At 33.6% G+C, this 24,028-nt stretch overlaps 2 protein-coding genes across 6 annotated transcripts in view; one reads left to right on the top strand and one right to left on the bottom strand.

Moving 5' to 3' along the window:
• Positions 1 to 8,575, bottom strand: part of LOC140040717 (large ribosomal subunit protein mL45-like) — a 124,772-nt gene extending 116,197 nt beyond the window's left edge. The window contains exons 1-2 of one of the 5 annotated variants that reach the window (XM_072086858.1): positions 6,845 to 6,903; positions 5,742 to 5,865 (exon numbers count right to left, since the gene is read on the bottom strand). Coding sequence is in view for 3 of the 5 variants with exons in the window: in XM_072086854.1 (XP_071942955.1) it covers positions 8,420 to 8,497 (78 nt within the window). In the remaining 2 variants the exon portion in view is untranslated. Of the gene's footprint in view, positions 1 to 5,741; positions 5,866 to 6,605; positions 6,904 to 8,419 lie in introns of those variants that run through there. The other 4 variants (XM_072086857.1, XM_072086855.1, XM_072086854.1 and 1 more) reach the window with 4 other exon arrangements.
• Positions 8,576 to 17,739: 9,164 nt separating this feature from the next.
• Positions 17,740 to 19,681, top strand: LOC140039766 (DNA oxidative demethylase ALKBH2-like). Its single transcript, XM_072085378.1, has 3 exons — positions 17,740 to 18,644; positions 18,854 to 18,996; positions 19,209 to 19,681. Exons 1-3 carry the CDS (start codon positions 18,357 to 18,359, stop codon positions 19,504 to 19,506), a joined length of 729 nt encoding a protein of 242 aa, XP_071941479.1. The 5' UTR covers positions 17,740 to 18,356; the 3' UTR covers positions 19,507 to 19,681.
• The last annotated feature ends 4,347 nt before the right edge of the window (positions 19,682 to 24,028 follow it).

Genomic DNA, 24,028 nt, shown 5'->3' with positions numbered 1-24,028 from the left:
CCTTGCAAAAGTTGCAAGAAATCGTATATTGGGGAAACAGGTCGTCAATTTGGAGTAAGACTGAAAGAACACCAAAAAGACACTGAAACGGTCACCGATCGTAAATACACTCGGGCAACAAGAAAGGAATCAACATCCGAAATCCACAAATCCGCCATCACAGACCATGCAGCGCAAGAAAACCATATCATCGATTGGGATGGGGCAAAAATTCTTGACAGAGACTCTAACCCATTCAAGCGTAGAATCAGAGAGGCAATCCAAATCAGAAAGAGGGGGACTAACGCAATCAACCGCGACGAAGGGGCTGTATATCTCGATCACGTATACACATCACTGCTACGAAAAAGTATGACGTCACCTAGAAACAATAACAACAGATTTCCAGGAAGTAGTAGTGGACCGGATCACTTGTGATCAAGCCATCAGCCAAGATGGCGAAAGCTAAAGAATGCGAGTAATTTCTTTTGGATTTGTCAAACAAAATTATTTATTTATTATCTACAATCCTACAAAATGCACTTATTCAAACACATGATGTAATTTTGACAGTTTGAAAAAGAAAATTCATTGTGCAAAAAATGTTTACGATTCAACATATTTTTATTTATTACATATTTTCTATGGTTACAAAAGCATATTTTTAATAAACAGTTTGATTGAAAATTGTGTATTTATCTTATACAATTAACTGGTGAAAAAATGGGCATGATGTGATTTATAATTTTTTAACTATGTTCGATTTTGTGTATTTTTGCGATTAATCAACACATTTTATTTTGTTACACGTTTCCATGGTAACAAAAACATATTTTCCATAAATTGTGTATTTATAGTATACAATTAACTAGGGCAAAAATGGGTATGTGATTCTTTATTAAAGAACTATCTTTGATTTGTATGTATTTTTGCGATTAAAGGACATCTTTTTAACAAATAATCATAAATATATCTGAAGAAAGAACAATGATTTTTTGAGTCAAAGGTCAATAAAAGCATTTCCGGTCATTTTTTTGCTAAAAGTTGTGTTAGACCGAATATATTCTGAACAATTTGACACCAAAAGCAAATCTGTACGACAAGTGGTTGTCGAGATATAAGAACCACACATTTTTAACCTTTGACCCTGGTTTTGAGCATGTTCTCCTCGGATAGCGAATTTGGCACATATCCCATGTTGTTCCTTGGGGTCAAATCATCCTATATAACAGTTGAGATATTCTCTCCTAAATTAAATGCATACAAATCTAGACTAAAATAGAGGGCATTATTTCTATGTATTTCTTTGTTGAGAATTTCAATTTGTTTACACCTAAAATTATGCTTATTGATTAACTTTTTGAAGCGGGATCGGCTGAATTTCTGTTAACCTAATTATTAACTACAAACTGTGTGAATATCTTTCTCTTTCTCTTTTTTTATGCTTGCGCTTTCCAAGTCTAATGGTTCAAGTAAATATTTTTCTAGGTAGGGAGTTTCTTTGATAATTTGATAAGTCTAAAAGATAAGATTTTAATGCAAGATCACTCCTCCAATCAATACAAGCACGTTCTTTAATCTTAGGCAACATAAAGCTGGTCAGATCTGGGGTTATCCATCGTGTTACATATCTCTTCAAAAAAATTATCTAATCCACATTTTTAAAAAGTAGTATGTAAACAAGTTAAAAATTTAAAACGAAATCTACTGATGGGTGTTTCTAAAGACCATGCAGAGAGAAAACTGTACGCGCAAAAGCCAAGAAAGATTCTACGAAATGGTAGTGTGCTCAAAATACAACTCAAAATCATACAAATTCAATGATATACACCATAGACTACATTTACTGAACAAAATCTATAAATAGGGATACCGAGAGCTGACTCCATTTTCATTACCAAGATTAAACAGCGCGCACGCAGGCCTCGAATTTGGGGATTTTAGGGGCAAGGCCATTTGGCCTCCGGTTTTCGTTGATTTGAGGGGCACCAAGGCCAAATGGGAGGGCACCAAGGCCATTTGTTTTAAATCGAAGGGGCACCAAGGCCAAAATAAAAAAATATTTTAATAACTAGGCTAAAATTTAAAAAATAGCTTGTTTCCGGTTGAGCGCCCGGGTGGAATTAAAAAAAAAAAAAAATTCTACCAGCAAACATTTTTGGGGGAATTTCCCTTATTCATCAGATTGCGTAGTAGTAGTAGGAGAGGACTGTCTAGGCCTACATCTTTTTGTATTTCATATAAATATTACGTGTATTTACGATCCATATAAATAATAATTGTTAAGGTACGATGTTTAGCGTTCACAGTTTACCTTCCTGTGTTGAATGTTTCGTTTAGTTTCAAACAATGCGATCAAAAAAGGCATGTGAAGCCAGGCCCAACAGGTAAAGACCTAACAACAGCAAGCACTTAGCAGCACTACGGCGCAGCGGACGGAGAACACAGGGTACAAAAACAATTTGTTTGTAGGCCTTAACTACAACTATTCATACACAGAGTGTTAAACACGGTAAAAATCAAGCCAATGACATTATGTTGTAGAATATAAATTATTGTTATTTTCCGAGTTTCGATTCCTGAAGCTTTTTTGTTAGTATAATCCATATTTATAAGAATTCAAAACACGGAGACGGACGCCGACCCCTCTCTCTCTCTCTGTTTAGCCTTCTGCACGTGTATTGTGGACTATACCATTTCCTTGAGTTCGGTAAAAAGGCGTTTGTTAATTTTTTCGATGATCTGTCGGCTGGATTATTGAGATGGGTGCGATAAAATATAAATATAATATACTTCCAACGATCTTCGGGTTAAGGTACCGGTTTAACTTTAGTACTAAAAGTGGACACCCCTAATTTTACACGTATAATGGACTACACCATGCAGGAACGCACATGGTATTTTCATATCAGAGGGTGCGTGTACGTCAAAAGGAATTGTTTTTCCGATCCGATCCTTCGTACTTTTGTCTCAGGACACGAGACATCGTGTGAAATTTCTTTATTATCAGAGGGTGCGTGTGCGTCAAATAGAATTGTTTTCCCAATGTATTGAATCGCGTGTGTTTGATCGGATCGGCGGCGGGAGGATAGGCGGCGCGCTAGGAGTCTGTGTAATTTTTTTTCAACGAAGGCGGCTAGCTCGATTATTGAGGCGGGGGTGGTGCGACTTTAATACTTTCAGTGACCTCCGATCGAGGAACGTTTTTAGCTTTATTATTAAAAGTGTACACCCCTGTATTTTAATGTACTATCTATACCGTGATTTACCACGCACAGCGGCCGGAACGATATTGTTTTGGTTACATAAATATGTTCGATGTTTTGTCTAAATGCGTTTAGGGAAATCCCCTTGCAACGAAGACAGGCGATAGTTTTGCGTCTCATCCGATATTCTTGACATTATTTTCTATCTACTTCAGTGGTTTTTATTGTGGTAAAACTCGGGAAGGGCACTCACGGCCAACGCAAAAAAAAGGGCAGGTCAGTAGTGGCCGTGGGTGCTATTCATTTGGGAGGGCACCGACGGCACTGGCCGCGGTGGCCGCGGTAAAATTCGATTTACTTTGGTAAACACTTTTTATTAGGTAATTATTCTAAAATGATTTTACCTAACATTTAGTGATTTAAGGATAAAAACGTTATTTTATAACTCAACTACGGTAATTTTACTGAATACATTTTATTGTGAATCCTTGTGAAGATGTATTGTCCCCCTGAAAAAGATTTTTTTGAAAAAAAAATTATTGAATAGGCCATTTTAATGTCACATGAAAGTTATTCACTTTGACCTTAAATGGGATGAAAAAAAATTATTTTTTACCTGAGAAAATCGTAATTTAAAGTAAAAAATGATCAACCGGAAGTCGGTTGGCTGGCAGCCAACTGGCTTCCGGTTTAATTTAGTTCTGTAGTTATACAACAACAAAAAAACAACTCCTATCTTGAAGAAAAGACTATGGCTAGACCTTAGCAGATTGGTAAGTAAGAACTGTAGTTTCTATGGTGCAGCTTTGTTAGTTAGCAGGCCTATAGGAAGCCTAGCTAGCCCAGTAAAGCTGCTGTACTGGCTTGTGTCTATTGGCTAGGCCTAGAGTAGGCCTCCTAGTAAGTAGTAGCTAGTCTAGTAGTCACTGTCTGAGTGAGTAGTAGTAGGCCAAGCTAATACTAATAGAATACGACTTGTAAGCCTTATTAATGGTTATTGCCACCTAGCTTTAAATAGGATTAGGCCAGACAACATTACATTCATCTGTGAAGCATGGAGTAAAGAATAAGGTTTTAGTAGAGTGAATTTTAACACGTCTTATTTTTAGTATAATACTATAATAATAGTCCTTCATCATTATTCATATCACTTTTCATTCATTTCAGAACATTTAATTCTCTTTTGGCTGCCAAAAATAAAAAGTAAGGTCACCACCAGGGCCAGGAGGGATTATGGTGCTTGGTTTTTCATTCATGATTAATTAGATTTTAATGCTAATATAAATTTGTGAAAATTGTATTAAACTGTACATCCAGTAATGTAATTACTGTATTTTAGTAGAGAAGTAGAGAAAATGACCAAATAATCTAAGTTAAATATTTTTTTGGAATGTGTACTTGTTGAAAATGCTTTCAAACCAACATTCACACAATTAAACTTTTTATGTAAATATTGTAATAAAAAAAAATGTCTTTCTTTTAATAGGTATTAACACACTAATTGAATGAACTATATATATGCGCAAGTAGTGGAAAATGGTGAAGAAATCAACACAAAATGTGGTAGCAACATTCACAATATTTATTTGAACGTTTCTTACTATATGACACTTTAAAATGGATGAACAATCACAGAAGACAAGCTATTGCTGTAATGCCACAATCAACACATCAATTAATAGTTGAAAATAAATTGTCAACAATAATGCAGAAATTCAATGAAATATACTTGTACATACTCATTTTATACTGTATTTTACTGTAAATCTTCACACATTAAAATTATGGAGATTTTATTTTGTGTACTGTAGTAGTATTTTTTTATTTATTTAAAGCCCCATTCCCTACGTTTTTGAGATCTAATTTAAGATCACAAAATATATTTAATGTAAAAATAATACTATATGGTCCTATTGCGATAACTTTTTTCGTCTTTAAACGGTTAAAAATGTGAAAAATAAATCGATTCTAATAATTATAGCGGCCCGCTATAAATCCCAAAATGCATTGCGCGCGGATTGATATATTTGTTTTTCACCTGTAATTTGCCCACTTTTCGATCGATCGTGAAGCCAAAACAAATGGAAGACTCCTAACTTTTCAGCGAAAATACCGGGTTTTCCCCAATTTGTATCAACGGAGTCTGGCAAAAATAGAAAGACAATTAATGCAGCAACTATACAACGTCAGGCTAGGTATATAGCTAGCGTACGATGTTCGTACGTTATGAATGTTTACCAGCTAGGCCTACAAAACTAAGCCTAGCTAGGCTAGGCCTAAGACCGTCCACGAGAGGTCGATCGCCGCGAGCTACTTAGGTAGTGCATTGTTTCTCACTTTTTATCATAATTTACCATAAAACGTACATTTAAGACAAGGAATGACATGGTTTAATGTTTTTAAAGTGATATATATGTATTATTTTCCAAAAAACGTCCAAAATTGCAGGGAAGGGGTCTTTAATGCTGTTGCTATGTTTGCAAGATAACTTATACAAATATTATTGCTTTTATTATGAAAATTAAACAACATTTTAAAAGCTGGAAAACAACCAACACATTTGCCAAATGCTTTATGATAATCATCCAATATTTATCTTGTGTTCCACTACCGAGTCTACCACCAGTTGCCTTTATACAGTATGGGTATAACTTCTGTTCCAGTCTTCATTAGCTTATGTCTATAAATTTAAAAACAATAATGTATAAATATAAATAAAAGTCAAATAGAAAAGTTGAATATTTGACAATTTATAGCATACATATAATTATTATTTCTGTATGAGAATCTGAAGTTTTCAATTGTTGAGTACTATTACTAATGTACAGTAAGAAATTCCTGAAAAGTGCATCTCCTCCATCAAAGGCCTAATCTAATTACTAGTGTTTTCGTTTTGGTTGATATCAACAACAATCTATTCTACCTTATTATCTTTGGTACTGTATCCTGATCACTTTCCAAATGTACGGTTTTTTGTCATCAGTTAGTCTTTTTTTAGACATTAATTCTAGCTCCAAATGTATATCAATGGTACAGCAACATAGTAGGCCTATTTTCTATAGCAAGTTGTGGAGTGATGGCCTACAGTAGCTAGGTGAGTACGATAAATAGAGATAGACCTAGCTAGGCCTCTAAGTGGGTTCCCGTCTACACACAGCTGCTACACTACACTAGTAAACTATTTACTAACTAGTAGTAGTACTAACTAGACCTGTGGCCGTATTCACCAATCACACTTAAGTGAGATATTTCCCTTAAATCCTAAGGATTTCCCTTAAATCAAGAAAATATTAAGGGTTTCACTTAAGTGGTATTCACAAAGGGTTTAAGGTTAAGGGAAACCCTTAACTTGGTCTATTTTCCCCTTAACTTTTAAGGGACCTCAGAGGTCCCTTAAAAGTTCCCTTAACTATTCAGTACCTTGGTTGTGCTGACGATTCTGTATGTGCGAGTACTATGCATACTTGCAGATAGCCCCAGTCTAGGCTAGGTAGAGATGCTAGGCCCCCTGTTGGTCTGCCCAGTAACCAGCCTAGGATGCATATGCCTCAATACAGACAGGTTTAGGCCTACACAGAATGGGTTTGTTAGTAGCATCTAGGCTAGACCTATTTTTCTTGATCCTCATACAAATTAGTCTAGGTTTAATATTCATTTACTTGTTTTTGTTTTGACTGCCATCGTCCATACACTTTTCTCTTCATCCTCCCCGTCCCCCAACCCCTTACTCTTTTTTTAAATATGCAAATTAGTTTTAGAGAGGAAAGTGATTGGACCATAGGGGAATTAAATCCTCTGTGATTGGACAATGGGACAACTCATGAATATTTATGTTTATTTTTACCCTTAAGTTTTACCCTTAAATTAAGTGTTTTCCTTAGGTAAGTGAATCCCTTAACTCATTTGTGAATACCCCTTAAGTGTTTCCCTTTGTTAAGGGAATTCTTAAATTTTAAGGGTAAGTATTTCCCTTAGCCTAAGTGAGATTGGTGAATACGGCCACTGGCCCTCGCTAGTAGGCTTATATTAATAGCCCTAGCCTAGATAGCTAATTGCCTATATTTATAAGCTAAAAACGTCTAGATTGCGATATTCTGTATAACTATTATAGGAGGATGTGTCATTCATCTAAAATAAAATTCTACTTACCGGCAAATTAACGGCAGAGCTTTTTAAATCTTAGGATCAGGGAAACCCCAGCACTTTCTTCTGTTCGTCGCACATGCTTGTTTTGTGGTCAAAGATAAGAGATCGGATCTCCTCTATTTGGATGCTCATTAACATCATGCATATTTATGAGTTATTAGCAAACCCTAGTTATTTAGGAATTTCTGGGCTGATGAGTTCGAAAAAATGGTCAACTTATTTTGATTTTTCAATATTTTTTTCGGTTTTTTTTTCGGCGAAAGTGAATAACTTTTTTATAACTACAAAATGGTCTATTCAAAATTTTATTTTTTTCATCTTTACTTTTCATGTTTTGGGGGACAATACAACTTTAAAATATCATTTTTGTATTATTAATTATCTTTGAAAATCTATAATTAAATTTATCATGATTAACGTATTCACAATTAATGTGAGGAGTACATGCATTGGTTTCTGGATCAAAAATCGAAAGACTAATATCAAAATATTTTTATAAATACCTAAATGCGGTGTTATCATTGATTGTACGATTTTTAGTTGTATTTTGTGCACACTACCATTTCGTAGGGTCTTCCTTGGCTTTTGCGCACACAGTAGTCTCTCTGTCATGGTCTTAGTTAGCACTAGAAACTAGAGAGGGCGACATTTAAAAAAATTATACAAATTTGTTTTAGGTATTTAGATTATTTGATTTTGTTTTGTTTTTAGTTGTTTATGGTTGTTTATGATTGTTTTCGGTAATTAGACAGACCGGACGGAAGTGGTGCAACATACAAAATATACAGGATATTGATTTTATCCCGACTGATTTCAAACGCGACCCAGTATCAAGTGCGACCGATTTTATCGGACACCGCTAGAGCCTAGGCCTGTGGTAAATTGTACATTTAGGCCTGGCCTAGGCCTAAATAACTAGCCTAGGCTAGCCCTAGCTATATTATTAGGCCTCCTACCTAGCTAGGACTGGCCTAGCTAGCTAGGCCTAGCCTAGTAGTAGTACTCTGGCCTAGGAGAGTAGGCCTAAGCCTAGGCTAGCCTAGCTAGGCCTCTCCTTTCCCAGCTAGTGCCGGCTATTTTATTTTTACCTTCTTTGGACAAAGGAAGTAAACATGCACCTGATTTCTTCCAACCGACACACCGCTTCTTATGGACGACAGCACCATTTTATACTATGAATGGGTTATACCACCAAAGACCTTATATGCATGCATGTGTATGCAATTCATGTAACACACACATGGATGGAGCTCATTTTATAGGGCGCCCTCTCGCTCAAACAAGTAGATTTATGGATCAGATATATGTCTACTGTAATACTGTACTAATACTAAATTTTTTTCATCACAATAATTGCGGTAATGTGTTATTAAATTATAATGATAGACTTATTTCCTGTACTTTGTATATCTCTATTTGTTTTAATTACTGAATATTGTTGTTATTATTGAATGTTTATCATCATCCTCAAAATCATCATCTAGGCCTAGGAGTAATCATCACTCACATCACTACTAGTACTACTTATTTATGCGATTCGGTCCCTCTGGTATTAACACTAAGCGCATCGTATTCCGTTTTTGTTCTTGATGTGTTCTTCTTTTTCATCCAGCAGCAAAACAGTGCAGATTAGGAAATTATATTAGTCAAATAATGTGTTATAAACAATTAAAAAAGAACAAGAAGTCACTTTTTAAAAACACTACTTCGACTATTTTATTGCAGTAATTTTTCGAAATATATTTATAAACAATCATGGGCTTAAGCCTACAGGCATGATATGAAACAGATTATGATAGTCAATTCTGAGACAATTCATACTAGGCATACATGTACCCATCATTCGCCATGACATTCATTTATTAGTATAATTTATTTAAAACCTGAGATAACAATTAGTTATGTTATAGTAGTCTCGGTTTAAAATTAACTCAATAACTATTGCGAAATGATGCACGGGCCACCCAGAGGAATTATAAAAAATGTAGAAACATTGAAATAAAATCATCATATTTACAATTATTCAATCATCATACCAGACCGTCGTAATGATCATCATTTCTAGCCGATAATGCACAGACCGGGGCGCGTACAGACCTCCTACAACTTTACCATACCTCATAAATGTGATACTTTAATTAATTTTTTACTCTTCTTCTTATCACTGATTATGTCTCTGTTGAAGAATTTAACAGCATAGAATATGCGTAGGTTTACGTACGTTTCAATTAGCAATGTTTCAATTGCTGGTGAACAAAGATTCAACTTCATACCAAATCTATGTAACATGGTAGCGATTTTTTACTTTATTTTTCTGCTGATGTTTGATGTATGTAAGTATTTGTTAAAGTTAGAAACAAAAATCTTTTCACAGATAGATAGGACATTAACTACATTGTCAGTAGGCATAATTAATCCCCCGAAGTCGTTGTACTGGTTGATGGGCATATAAGACTTAAAATGTGTTAGAACTGCTTTGGGTCTTCCAGTTTTCGATTGGTTTCTCGCATCGCACTGATATCGCAGTTGTGTATTTACACTTACTTTCTTGACGTAACCGGCTACATATACTAAAGTATTTAGCTGAGTCATCTCAAAGTCTTCTAAGCAGCAGCAGCAGTCGTCGTCAGTGGTGGCATCGTTGTCTTCATGATCGACAACATGATGCGATTGTGGCGTTGATGATGATGATGATTGGGCCATCATTATTGCATCAATTCCATTTAGCTGTCGATCAGTGTCTTCTAGGCAATTCGAATTCCCTAACGGAATTAACATCCTGTTGCACATAACTTCCTTCAGGGAGGCTCTAAATTCATCTACCATCGGGTTATAGCGATCTGACAATAGAAAAGTTCTCAAGGCAATCTTGATTTAGTCTGCCTGTGAGTATAAACTTAAAGGCGTGATTGTTGATTAATTCGTCATGCAACCCGATCATCGCGTTGATCGTCAGTAGCCAGCCATCGATACATTCAATCTGTTTCGTCGAGCCGTCACTCACCGTCCACGAAGATATCCATTCGCAACAATCTTTCCAGAACTGGACGTGAATAGACGTAGGTGTAGCTGCCCGTTTGTAGATGTTTGTATTCTGTATGCATCTGGCATTGCATGAATCGAATATTTGAGATTCTTCGAAATGAATATTGCACAAGTGGCAATTACGATGTAAATAGGAACTTGGTTTCGTTCTCAAATCCGCGCGTCGTGTGTTCTGGGCCCATTTTGCACACCTGTAAATTAATAATTGTCTAGTGAGTTTTTGCTTTATCATAATTAACGTTTACGTAATTATAGGACGTCTACGTGCATGCTAATTGATTTTTAAATTGGTTAGGGCCTAAAATCAAGTACTTAGGCCTAACCTAAAACCACTAACTAACTAACGGTTGAATTTCATAAATATTAAGTATAAGATTCAATTAAAAATTGTTTGTTAGGGCTACTCAACGGATAAGTAATATAACCAGGGAACAATACAAATAGTGCAATTTCACTGTTATTATAACTAATGTCCTAACCTAATAATGATAATAATAATCATTTCATGCGTTAATATACTGTAATGTATGTAACGGCTAGTTAAATTAAACGAAATAAAATAACCATGAGACAGAAAGCAAATATTTACCATGAGACGGAAAGCATGAAATAATCAAGATCACAATTTGTTTATATTAAGTATTATTATTATTATTTGTAGGCCTATAATGTAAAAAGAGGGACTAGGCCTACAGCGACATGCCAATTGGGCTTCTCGTAGTCTTTCGACCAAATTTTTACTTATATGCGCTGCCAACAATTGTAATGATATATATTTGGTCAATAGATTTTTCTTGAATTGAAAGTTTCAAAAATTGTTTGTTAAGGGTATTAAATTTTAAAGGATAAGTAATATAACCAGGGAACAGTGAAATTAGTGTAATTTCACTGTTATAAAACTAATGTACTAGTAGTAGCCTAATAATGATAATAATAATCATTTCATACGTTTAAATAATAATTATTAATAATAGGCCTACCTAGCCTAGTTTATTAATATATGTATAAATTGAATACAGTAAAGTAAGATTAGTCCCTAGGCCTAGGCCTACATAGCATATGTTAAGATGTAGGCTACCGTACTTATTTAATTACATAAATTTACCTGTTCTTATCTTTGGGAAAATTGTAAAACTTAAGTTCTGGGTTGGCCTTTGACTTGCTTTTACAATTAATTGCAGCACAGTACATCCCTCCACTTTTTCTCTTTTCATTCATTGTTTCTTAACCATACAAACTTTGGCGCGACTCCTCAATCCCATTTTCTAAAGAATACTGCGATCGTCACGCAAAAGTTAGTTACTTGTTTAAGCGAGGGGGCGCACTATAATTTGACGCTTCTAAAGTGTTACGCGTAAACACGGGTAGTGTCACATCTTTAGTATAATATAAGATCTTTGGTATACCAAAGAATATATTCTTTGGTTATACAGTACAGAGAGACTAGCCTACAGTGTTGCCAGCAATAAAATTTAAATTATGCCGTAGCCTGTCTCAAATAATGCCTGATTTGGAAAAATAATGCCAAATCCCCCCAAAATGTGGCCCTAATTAAAAAACGTCTGTAAAAGCCTAACTGACACAAAGTGAGTGGGCCAAAAATGTTATCCCATATGTCGGTACAAATTTATATTTTTAGTTTTGAGTGTAAAACTAATATATAATTTCCAACAATATCTGAGGTGCGAAAATGGTAATTGCAAATGTCACCAAACACCACCAACCCCGAAAAAAAAATTCACAACAAATTGTGAACATTATTCATTACAATATTGCATATGTATTTAAATAAATAGAGAGAATACACTTGCTAGGCCAGGCATCGGCATCACATTTCTATTTATTTGTTCCTAATTTTCTGACATAACTTAGGTGTTCTTAAAATTGAGGGCGCCAAACATATAATTTACGAGATCGGAAAGAGGCCAACAATAATGATGGTGTGCTCCCTTGCCTATAGCACGGTAAGGCTCTCTCACACACAGCCTTGGGGGTACCACGCATCAGATGCTTTGATGTTATTGCCTCATTATGTGCGGTGGAAAGGGGGACGTTTAAATCTGTGAACCCCAAACACAGAAGCTCGCATAACTTTTTTCTTTTATAGCGAGGTTAAAACTAGATTCGTTTCCTCAAAAGTGAATATGCAAATTTCTGACGTAACGATTAGAATGACGCTAAAGACAAATTGTGCTGTGTGAATGATGCGCGCAAACACATAAAAGTATAAAATGCCAATCCCAAACTATTTTATTTTGGGTGTTTTTAGTGGTGTATTAATTATGTGATACATACAAAAATGGACAAAAATCGAATGAAAAACACATGCTGCGGAAACGGAGAAAGGAATGATTAAGTTTATTCATTTACATTTTATTTCACTGGGTTTTTTTCGCAATTTGTTTTGTGTGGGAGATTTGTTACCTATCACTTGTTACTTTTGTAATTAAATTGTGGTCTAGAAGTAACCCGTGCTCCGCGGTTTGTCTGCCTTAATAACAATTCGCATAGCATGATTGAGTATAATAAAAATCTTCCCGGCCTCTGACAAATTATTTAAAAAACAACAAATTGTCAAGAATATAACTATTTACGACCATTGATTTTGTAATAAACGAAGTATTCCTTTACTTTGAAATATCTGTAGACTAAGCTACAACATGAATGCAATATTGGATATGGGACTTTGTGCTGTGTGAATATTAATCTGGGGTGCTCTTCTGAAAGTGACAACATGCACGTTGAAGTTTGTCAATCAGTCGGCAGACATTCTAATGAAAAAATCAACACAAACAGTAGTCGAAATTAGATGATGCGCTCGGACACAAGTAGAAGAAAAGGTACTTCAGTCCACCCTAGCATTTCATAATTACTTAATTAATTAATTAATTAGATTTCCTGTTATTGTAATAATTAAATTATTCTTAATTAATGAAGGTCATTCTTTTCCTGGTTTCATAATAATTAAATTATTCTTAATTAATGAAGTTCGTTCTTTTCCTGGTTTCGTAATAATTAAATTATTCTTAATTAATGAAGGTCTTTCTTTGTTTAGGGGCGTTATTTATTAATATATTTATTTTATATTTAGATGGTGTTATGCAATGGATTATAAATCGTCCTTGCAGGAGGTTAATTAATCTAATTATTTCGGGTTTCCGTTCTGTCCTTGTTATTATTTTTGATGGTCAATTTTAATTATTATTTCCGCCAGGTGTTTCTATACACTGTTGTTCCAGGCAGTGATATAGATGATCGTTACATGGAGGCCGAAGAGGTTATCCCCGCCGGTATAGATGAAGGAATCGAGAGGAGTAACAGGCCTACAAGTTGTATATTTACGTACGTAGACGAGGTAGAGAGAGAATTTTTGTTGAAAATGGAGCGTTTGATTAAACAATTGTTTGCTGCTCAAGTGTTAGCCCAGTGTTGGTTGTTAAGTAAAGCGGCTTGTTATGGTTGTGAATTTGACAGGAGCAGTAAAAAAGATCATGATTTCTGTTGTATGAAATCTCTAGAAGAACAGATTGACTATTTTTATCGGGAGGTTCTGGATATGAAGTATGTTTCAGCCGTTACCGTTTACAACGAACTAAATATGCACGGAGAATATTCATTGCCTCGGTATAGACATTTCGTTTATTTTCTTGTAAATACCCTGATTAATTCAGAGACTATTTTTAAGCTGTTGTGCGAGGAAATTTAAATTGTGTTTCGCACGTGTCACGGAAAACGATTGAAGGGAAACAAACAAACAAAAAGTTAATAATGCTTTAATTAGCACATGTTGCAGGGAAACAATTGACAGGAAAAAATCAATTAATAACTGTATTGTAATATAACGATATACTTTTATATTTAAGAAATCGACCTTTGTATCGGAATTCAAATAAGTGCACAAACTTGACCCAGAAAGTCCAGAGGAGAGTTTGTCCAGATGTTTTAATGACCATTTAGTTTATAATAGAATCCCTAAAGAAAACACTTAGCTTAATTTTGTGACTTTTCCCATCGTTAAACCAGGAGTGACTGACACTATTTAAGTACAGATTTGACAGTGTCATCCATCACAGAAATACCTTATTATACCGTTAATCACTCCCACTTAAACACCCCTGGACCAACTTAGGACCAATCATTAGCTCCATAAATGATGTAATGACATTATGCAAATGAACTGAGCCAATATACTCCCAAGTTTCAGAAGAACATCTACACCTCACAGCCACTTCTTCAGAAGAACATCTACACCTCACAGCCACTTCTTCAGAAGCAGACCTACACACTTCACACCTCACTGACAGCATCATTGATCGTCCGTTCCCTATCTATACTTATAGTTGTATATTGTACTGAAGTATTATACTGAATAAACAATATATGTGTTACGACAGTCAAGCGAGTCAGAGTCTTCATTAGTACCTCAACAACGCAACATTATATTACATGGTGGAAGACCCAAATTTCATAAGGAACAGAGTGAGAAAACAAGAAATAAACACTTAACAAGACACGAAGACGAAGACAAAAATAACCATATTTGTTTGAAAGGAGAAAACCAGAAATTTACTTTGACTCAAAAGACAAGCTGAAATTGTATTTGAATGAGATCGAGACAAGCAGAAATTTTATCAAATTATTACCATTGGATGAAGACAAAGAAGATAATCGAGGAAGACACAAAAGACAAGCTGAAATTATATTTGAATGAGATCGAGACAAGCAGAAATTTTATCAAATTATAACCATTGGATAAAGACAAAGAAGATAATCGAGGAAGACCCAAGAAGAATCAAAACAGAAGCAAGCGGACAAGAACTGTTTCGTTTAGAGACTTTCAACTTCACGCCGTTTTTTTTTTCGATCGTTTTTTTTAACATTTACTTTTTTGAACATTGATGAACACCTTTCGCATTTTTTTGAATTCGTTGTTTGAAAATTTGAACATTGATGAACACTTTTAACATTTCTTTAATTTGTTGTTTGAACATTTAAACATTTTTGAACACTTTTTGCATTCCTTTAATTCATTTTTAATTGGATCCGAAGCATTTGGGGTAAGTCAAAACCATTTTGATTTTTGATTTGTAACCTTGATTGAAAAAGTGAGAGTTTACATATATACACACTAAAATTGTTTTTTAAATTGTTAAAATAATTGTTTAATAAACCCGCCAATAATAATAATGAGAAAATTCAGAACACCGTTAACGTAGTAAATGACGAAAACAATGTTTAATTTATCGACGAACATGATAGGACACCAGCCCAATTGCAATCAGATACCCTTACACATCCAACTAAGATAGACCCCCTTAACTTACAACCTTACTTTGACTGTGTAGAGAATAACATGGGATTAGCAGCCCCATTCCAAATGAAAGAGGAACAAATTAAGGAACAAACTAATTTAATTATGACAGCACCTAATGATTCAAATATGACATTAAACCGAGGTAGATTTAAAGCAGGACATTTCCAAGTTTTAGTTTCATATTCTAAACCGACTTCAGCCAAACGCAACACCGATAAAACAAAACACGAATCTAATGATCGCAAATTTTGGTGGAATATTGACAGATATAACGATACAGATAAATTAATTAAAGAGATCATTAATGATAAACAGATACCGATAAGTGGATCGCCAAAACGATTCATAAAACGTTTGTATAATGCAACGAATTACTGATTTAATTTTTTTTTGCAAGATTATTTTTAAATTACGACATTTGCTAAATTAATAATAGCATAGTCTACGTATTTAATGAGATTTGTTTAGTAATGATGTGATTTCAGTTAAAAGAAAATTGAATTTATGTTTAAGTATTGATTTTGTAACGAGTTTTTTGATAAAGATTAAATTTGAATTTTGATGATCGATATATTGAGATATTGAAAAGAACGACAATCATTTTGTAACAAATATTTTGTTTAACCTTTGAGTCGTTAATCTCAAGCATTACTTAATTGATATACAAAAACAGGAGATTTTCTTAGTACTTTTAATTGTAATTTTTTTGACATTGAGTACAAAAGTCGAATTTGTCGATTGATTGAAATCGTAATTACCTGTGAATATAAATGCTTAAATCGACAAAGTTGTGATGATAATGATATATTGTGGATAAGTTTGTGTCAACGGGACACACACATTTGTTTCTTTAAAGTTTTAAGTGATTGAGTTTGATATTTTGATTCTAGGCTAATCAGCCACAGTTTCTTGAATTTTATGTTTTGATTTGATTGATTTATATTTGAAGGCCATTAGAATGCGATGAGTTGTCGCACGATTTGACGTATGTTCAATGTAACATACTATTTTTAAGTTTTGTATTTTTATTTTTAACCGATTTTTGTTTGATTTACGCGAATTTTATACCAAATTCATTTTTAATTTAATTTTTTTTAAGAGAGAGAAGAGAGAGAGTGAAAGTGATAAGGTTACACTTCAGAGTCAATGGTTTTGGCTAACTCAATTTTTGCTTATATGTATAATAATGTTTTTTTTCTTTTATATAACTTTAATTTTGCATGCCACTATTATAACCATTTTTATATTTTAAATAGATTAGAAAAAAAAAGGGAAACAGAGGGATGTAATATAACGATATACTTTTATATTTAAGAAATCGACCTTTGTATCGGAATTCAAATAAGTGCACAAACTTGACCCAGAAAGTCCAGATGTTTTAATGACCATTTAGTTTATAATAGAATCCCTAAAGAAAACACTTAGCTTAATTTTGTGACTTTTCCCATCGTTAAACCAGGAGTGACTGACACTATTTAAGTACAGATTTGACAGTGTCATCCATCACAGAAATACCTTATTATACCGTTAATCACTCCCACTTAAACACCCCTGGACCAACTTAGGACCAATCATTAGCTCCATAAATGATGTAATGACATTATGCAAATGAACTGAGCCAATATACTCCCAAGTTTCAGAAGAACATCTACACCTCACAGCCACTTCTTCAGAAGAACATCTACACCTCACAGCCACTTCTTCAGAAGCAGACCTACACACTTCACACCTCACTGACAGCATCATTGATCGTCCGTTCCTTATCTATACTTATAGTTGTATATTGTACTGAAGTATTATACTGAATAAACAATATATGTGTTACGACAGTCAAGCGAGTCAGAGTCTTCATTAGTACCTCAACAACGCAACATTATATTACAGTATATATCGGACCTGATTCAAACGTAATCGTTCAGAGTTGTCAACGATCATTCGTTTCACTTTCTGTAACTCTCTACAGTCTATAAACATGAGTTTCAACTGTTTACCTACTCCGAAATTAGCAATTGGTGAGAAACCCCTAGGACTATGAAAAGAGTTATGGGGAGTTCTAATGGTCAAGCTGACGAGTGTAGCAGTTTAAAAATACCAACGATGGCTTCTACATCAGCGAATATATTGGATCCTAGAAAATCTTTTAACGGTCAAACAGATGAGTGTAACGGTTTGAGTAAAGCCTCAGGAATGAGCGCCTGGTATTTTGCCGTAATGACCGATGATGTACCAAAGATTTCCATAACTTCAAAGAATCGGATTTTCTTGTCTGAAAAACGCCATGTAGTGGCCCAACGATGGGGTGACGATGTTTATGTTTGTCTCAGAGAGTATTACCAAACGGAAGAATATGATGCCTTCAAACCTGGACCTCTAGGTATTAATTTACCCGTTCTGCTGTGGCAAAAACTTTTTAACAATATCAATTTAATTCTCCAGTCACTGGAAGACTTACTAAGAGACATTAACATGGTGGAGGCAGTAAGAATCCCACTTTCGGACATAAATCATGTGGTAGTTAGTAACTGGAAAGAAGAACAATTTGTGTGTATTCGCCGCTATTACAAGTCTGAAGAAGGAGGCAAGTTTAAACCCGGTAAAAAAAAGGTGTAAACCTTCCAAAGAGTCAGTGGTTCAAGATAATTGAAAAACACGGTGAAATACAAAAGATGACTGAGGAGGTTGGTAGTGATAATGCGGCTACTGTTGAAGGGGGTGTTGACAAAAACGATAATGGAGGACGTTTATTCAATTCAGAACATCAATTGCTACCCCCTGATAAGTTATCGGTGCAAAAGATAATAGGGAAAAATTTAGACTGTGATTACCTTCAACTTCTTGATAAAGGAGCAGCCGATACATTGTTTAAAAAATGTGAGGAAGAGATTGACTATTTTACCGGTGATCTTGCAAAGGTGAAAGTGTACGGAAAGTGGTTTAATATTCCTAGGAAACAGGTTAGTTCCATTGTGTTTTTATCCGTGGTTTTGTATTAATGACTTGTTAATTACTTGTATATCGTTTCCTTTGTTTTTCTTTATTTACAGCTGTTTAGCTATAGGTGTAATTTACTCTTTTACTGTAAATAATTTTATTTGGGCGTGTTCATTTACATCTCGCCAAATAATAAATGACTTTTTTTTTTGGTATGGTTTCCCCTCTGCAGGTTTCGTTTGGCGATTCGGGCTTAACTTACAAATATTCAGGCAATACAATACCAGCTTTACCGTGGCCACCATTCCTGAAAGATCTCCGCGATCTTTTAAAATCGGTTACAGGACATTACTTCAATTTTGTTTTGGTCAACCGGTAAATATTCTTGTTTATTATTTTATTTATTTATTTTATTTATTGATTAAAAGGTTCCATCGTTTACCTCTAAAACGAAGGAACACTATCAGTATTCATACTGGATGATTTCTGCAATTTGCTAGATAAGATTGTTTTAATGGATAATTGGTTTTTTTTAGTCTCATCTTAAAATATTTTATTTTCTATTGTATTTTGTCGTTACTCTATAGATATGCTAGTGGAAGTGATTACATTGGCGAACACAAAGATGATGAGAAAGACATGAATCACTTTAGTCCAATCGCCTCTGTATCATTGGGGCAAACACGTATGTTTAGATTTCGACATGGTGATGCGCGAGGTAAGAGTCCCAAAAGAATCATTGAGCCAGTAACTGTTGATCTTAAACACGGTACATTATTAATGATGAATTATCCCACTAATGAGTACTGGTACCATTCACTGCCTAAAAATCAATCCATCAAGCTACCAAGAATAAATCTCACGTTTAGAGATATTAAAAGATGAGAGAAATGTTACGCAAACATTACAGTCTTTAATAGTGATTGCAGATCTCAAGAATATCAACTGTTCAAGATCTGTTCTCATTTAGTATAGTAGTACCAGTTGAATTATTTTTGTGCCCCTAGCTCAGCCGTAACTACAGAATTAGGCAGAGTCTCCTTGCATGTCGATTTTTTAATTTCAATTATTCGTTTTTGGTTGCATATTATTGACATGGATAAAAATAGATTTATTTTTAAATGTTACAGTTTTTAGTTAAGAAAAATTAACAGAAATGAATATTGCTGGGCTAGTCAGGTAAAACATTTACTTTGTTCAACCGGCTTTGGTTATGTTTGGTACAATCAAATGGTTGAAGACAAGAAATTATTTATTAATGAATTTAAATTACGACTGATTGATTTAGAAAAACAAAAATATTTTGAACAATTTTCTTTACATTCAAAACTAAAATATTTTAAGTATTTTAAAACGAAAATTGAAATAAGTTATCATTTGTTACACTTAAAAGATTGGAAACGTAAAAATATATTCACAAAATTTCGTTTAGGAGTGTTAGATTTGGAAATAGAAAAGGGAAGATGGAACAAAATCCCACTTTCAAAACCGTTTATGTAAATTATGCAATATGAATTCTATTGAAGACGAATTTCATTTTATGTTAGTCTGTCCATATTATTCCGAACTCAGAAACTTATATATTCCTAATTTTTATCACACGTTCCCTTGTTTAAATAAGTTTTATTTTTTAATGTGCAACACTAGAGTAGTCCAAGATTTAGCAAATTTTGTTTATTTAGCTTACGAAAATAGAAAATATTATTTTGCAACCCAACTAGAAAATATTATTGTATGATTTGTATGTAAGATATAAGGGCCAGAGGCCTAAATATTGTGGAAATAAAACCCCGTTAGGGGAACGAACGTAACGTAGTGATGCTATTCCTACAAATGGTTTTATTATTGTATTGAAGTTAATTCACTTAGATCTAGGCCTAATTCCATTGATCGTTAATAATCATGTGATTGTTTGTCATTGTGTGGATAATGATTAACTTTACGAATAATTTCTTAAAAGTAACTTGTAATGTATTTCTCATTGTTAAATACAATTTTTTATGTTTTTAATAAGTGTGTAAGTTTTTCTTTAAAGCGTTTTAATCGTAATTTCAAGAGTAATAGGTACTTGTAACGTTTGAAACGGACTGGTAGATTAAACAAAACAAAAACAAAAAAAACCGTTATAATAACACTAATAATAGCACATATTTTCGTACATGTATCAATGATTTATCTAAAAATGTGTGTGATTAATATTATTACAATAAAGACCATGTAGATCTACGATATTTTTACTGTAAGTGGTATTGTAAATAAAATTATGAATTCAATTGTGAGAAATGACCGATATCTGTGTATTATTTTATATTACTTTTATCATAATTGCAAAAAAAAAAACTCAGAGAAATCATAATTATCGAATACAGAAAGACGTTTTGGTTACCAATTGTATTTCTTGACACTTCACACATTTTAACAGAAAACAAGACCTTCAACCGGAGCCAAAAATTGAAATTTGTTTACGTGCAGGTTATTGCCATTAGATATTCTTAGAACTACTTTGGTTTTTATAAATATTGTAACTTTTTTTCTACACGTTTATCTACCGAGACTTTTTTTTTCTTTTTATGAATCTGCAGCATTTTTTATTTTTACAGGCCTTGTTCTTCGCTTTGCAGGCTAAATCTTATAACGACATAGGCCTACATTTTAACGGTTCTTTGTAAATATCCTCTTATTGATTGTTACCAATAGTTCTCTGAATGTTTTAATTTACCGTAGATGATGAAAAAATCCCTTAATCAAGCATCATTTTATAAAATGGGTTCCGCAGTAAATGGTTTATTTTTGGCGGTATTGATGGAATCATCGAGGCACAATATTAGGCTGAAAAACATGACGTCACTATTTTAAACGGTTTATCATTCAAGAACAATTACCCAATCACAAAACTGAGCTACTGATTTGCGTAGAAGTTTCTGGAAATGACAAATTAAGGAAACACGTACACATTAATAAATATATATTAATTATTATATAGATAATAGACAAAATAAAAGGAAATACACCAAACAAATCATTTTCGTTATGAATTTATAGTAACTTTAAATTTTGTCCATCACAGGAGACGCGTTTAGCGTTTTCCAATTGTAAAGCAGTTTCGCATTGCGTCGCAACACATGCACATACTGCAAGTACCGTACCGTACTGTAACAAGTCTACTGATATGTATTTTGATGGTCACTCATCATTTTAGCCAACACATTATTTAACTCATCAGGTGTAATATCTTTTCACAAATCCTTTATATCTTTACTTTTTCTTGACAACTCATAACAAACAAGAATAGTACTCTGAATGAGTGTGGGAGAGGTGTGTGGGAGTCCCATTCAACTAAACCTTGCCAATTTGCACTCGACCTACGATAAAACCATTTTTTTTAAAGTCAACATAGCGACACGAGAAAACAATTGATAATAGGGATAACAAGTTTTTCTTGCATTGTTATACAGTAACCTATGTTTTTCGATGTGTACACCATCTCATTGTTTATAATTACGTTTGTTAATATCGATAGTGTTTCTCTAGCAGAGTTATATTATTTGTTTATACTCGTACAGTTTGCAGTCCTCCGGGTTGTTCGTATATTTTGTAAAAAGTGTACTTATCATCACTTTTAAAAACCAACACATTTTATTTGCATTTTATCTACACCTCATGGTTAAAATGTGTTGTTTTTCAAAGAGTGTGATGCTGCTTAAAACGTGATATATATACAATTATATAATAGTATATAACCACCAAAACAATTTATTATCTATAGGAAATCATCAAAAATCAATTACCTCTGGTCAGCCGTTTTATTGGGGGCTCTCAAATTAAGTTGGGTGGCTCATTAATTGATCTTTTAATGTTGCATGGAACTCTCCCTGTAACCCTAATAAGTAATAAACATTTAGTTACAGTCTCTCTTTATCTATATTTGTGACGTCAGTATACAGAGAAATAATATATTACCTTAACCACTAAAGATATGTTATTAATGTAAGAAAGTTATTTTTTGTTATTGAATACGTATACAGGTCTAATAATAAATGAATTTTAACACAATAAGTGACTATAAACTTATAAAATGATGAAATTTAATTTTCTTCCGGTCTTGACCATTTGCCCTCGGTCTTGACCATTTACTCCAAGTCTTGAACAATTCCCCTTGACCATAACTAAAGTTTTAAACAACTTTTATTATTAGAAACCCCTGTTCCTAAATGGTTTCCAGTCTACTTGTATTTAAACATTGTATCAGAGAGTTGAAAAATAAGTTCCCTGAACATGTTATGCGATGTGATCATCATAAGTGTGTAGACCGCATGGCTACATCACTAACAGGGATGTCCCAAGCCGTGGAAACAGAAAAGAAGAACAGACGATCGTGTCCACTTTTCAATGTTCAGATCATTTTCGGTCGATTTTGATGTATGGAAGAGATTATTTAGTGGGTTAGGTTCAGCTTATTTATAGGTATTGATTTTTTGGGAGTTAGTAGGCAGTTTGTTTCTTTTTTTTTTTTTTTTTTTTTCATTATTGACCCGTTCTGATAACCGTAGAAACACGTCCGAAAACACATCGTTCGAATTCTCTTTGGAGAAAGTATCATACACTCAGCAAAAAATGTCTACTTGAATGATTGTAGGAATACAGTAGACTTCAAGTTTTCAGTTAATCAGTTATTGTATTGTTATATTGGTGTATCGTACATTCGTTTCTTTATCGTTATAATATACTGTTTATTAATGAACAATCATAGGCTATAGGCCTAATCTCAGAATATTAACTTCGATTTTACGAACAGTTTGAATTACGAACGGCAAAAGGCCTCTACCCACAATTAAAAGGGACCGTGTGTTTGCCACAAATAGGCCCTAATACTTAAAATACTAAAGTTGATATAACTGATAACCAAAGTACACTGTACGCTTTTATAAGAATTAGTTTAATGTGTGACCTTTTTTTTTTGTTAATTTATTCTGTACACTTTATGTAAAATTATGTTTGTAGGTCTACACTTTTTCGAAATAAAATCTGTACACCTTTATTTTCTTAAATTCATTTGTAACAATTGTGCTATTTTTTAATAATTTGCGCAACTAATTTGTATTGTTTACCGCATGTTACAATTGATGATTTCCTATAGATAATAAACCGTTTTGGTGGTTATAGGTCTACTATTATATAATTATATATAATATATCACCATCTAAATATAAAATAAATATATTAATAAATAACGCCCCTAAACAAAGAAAGACCTTCATTAATTAAGAATAATTTAATTATTACGAAACCAGGAAAAGAACGACCTTCATTAATTAAGAATAATTTAATTATTACAATAACAGGAAATCTAATTAATTAATTAAGTAATTATGAAATGCTAGGGTGGACTGAAGTGCCTTTTCTTCTA

Source organism: Antedon mediterranea, chromosome 2 (assembly GCF_964355755.1).
Source record: "Antedon mediterranea chromosome 2, ecAntMedi1.1, whole genome shotgun sequence".
Taxonomy (NCBI): domain Eukaryota; kingdom Metazoa; phylum Echinodermata; class Crinoidea; order Comatulida; family Antedonidae; genus Antedon; species Antedon mediterranea.
Note: the sequence above shows the minus strand (reverse complement) of the source record. Positions and strands in the feature narration are given on the sequence as shown.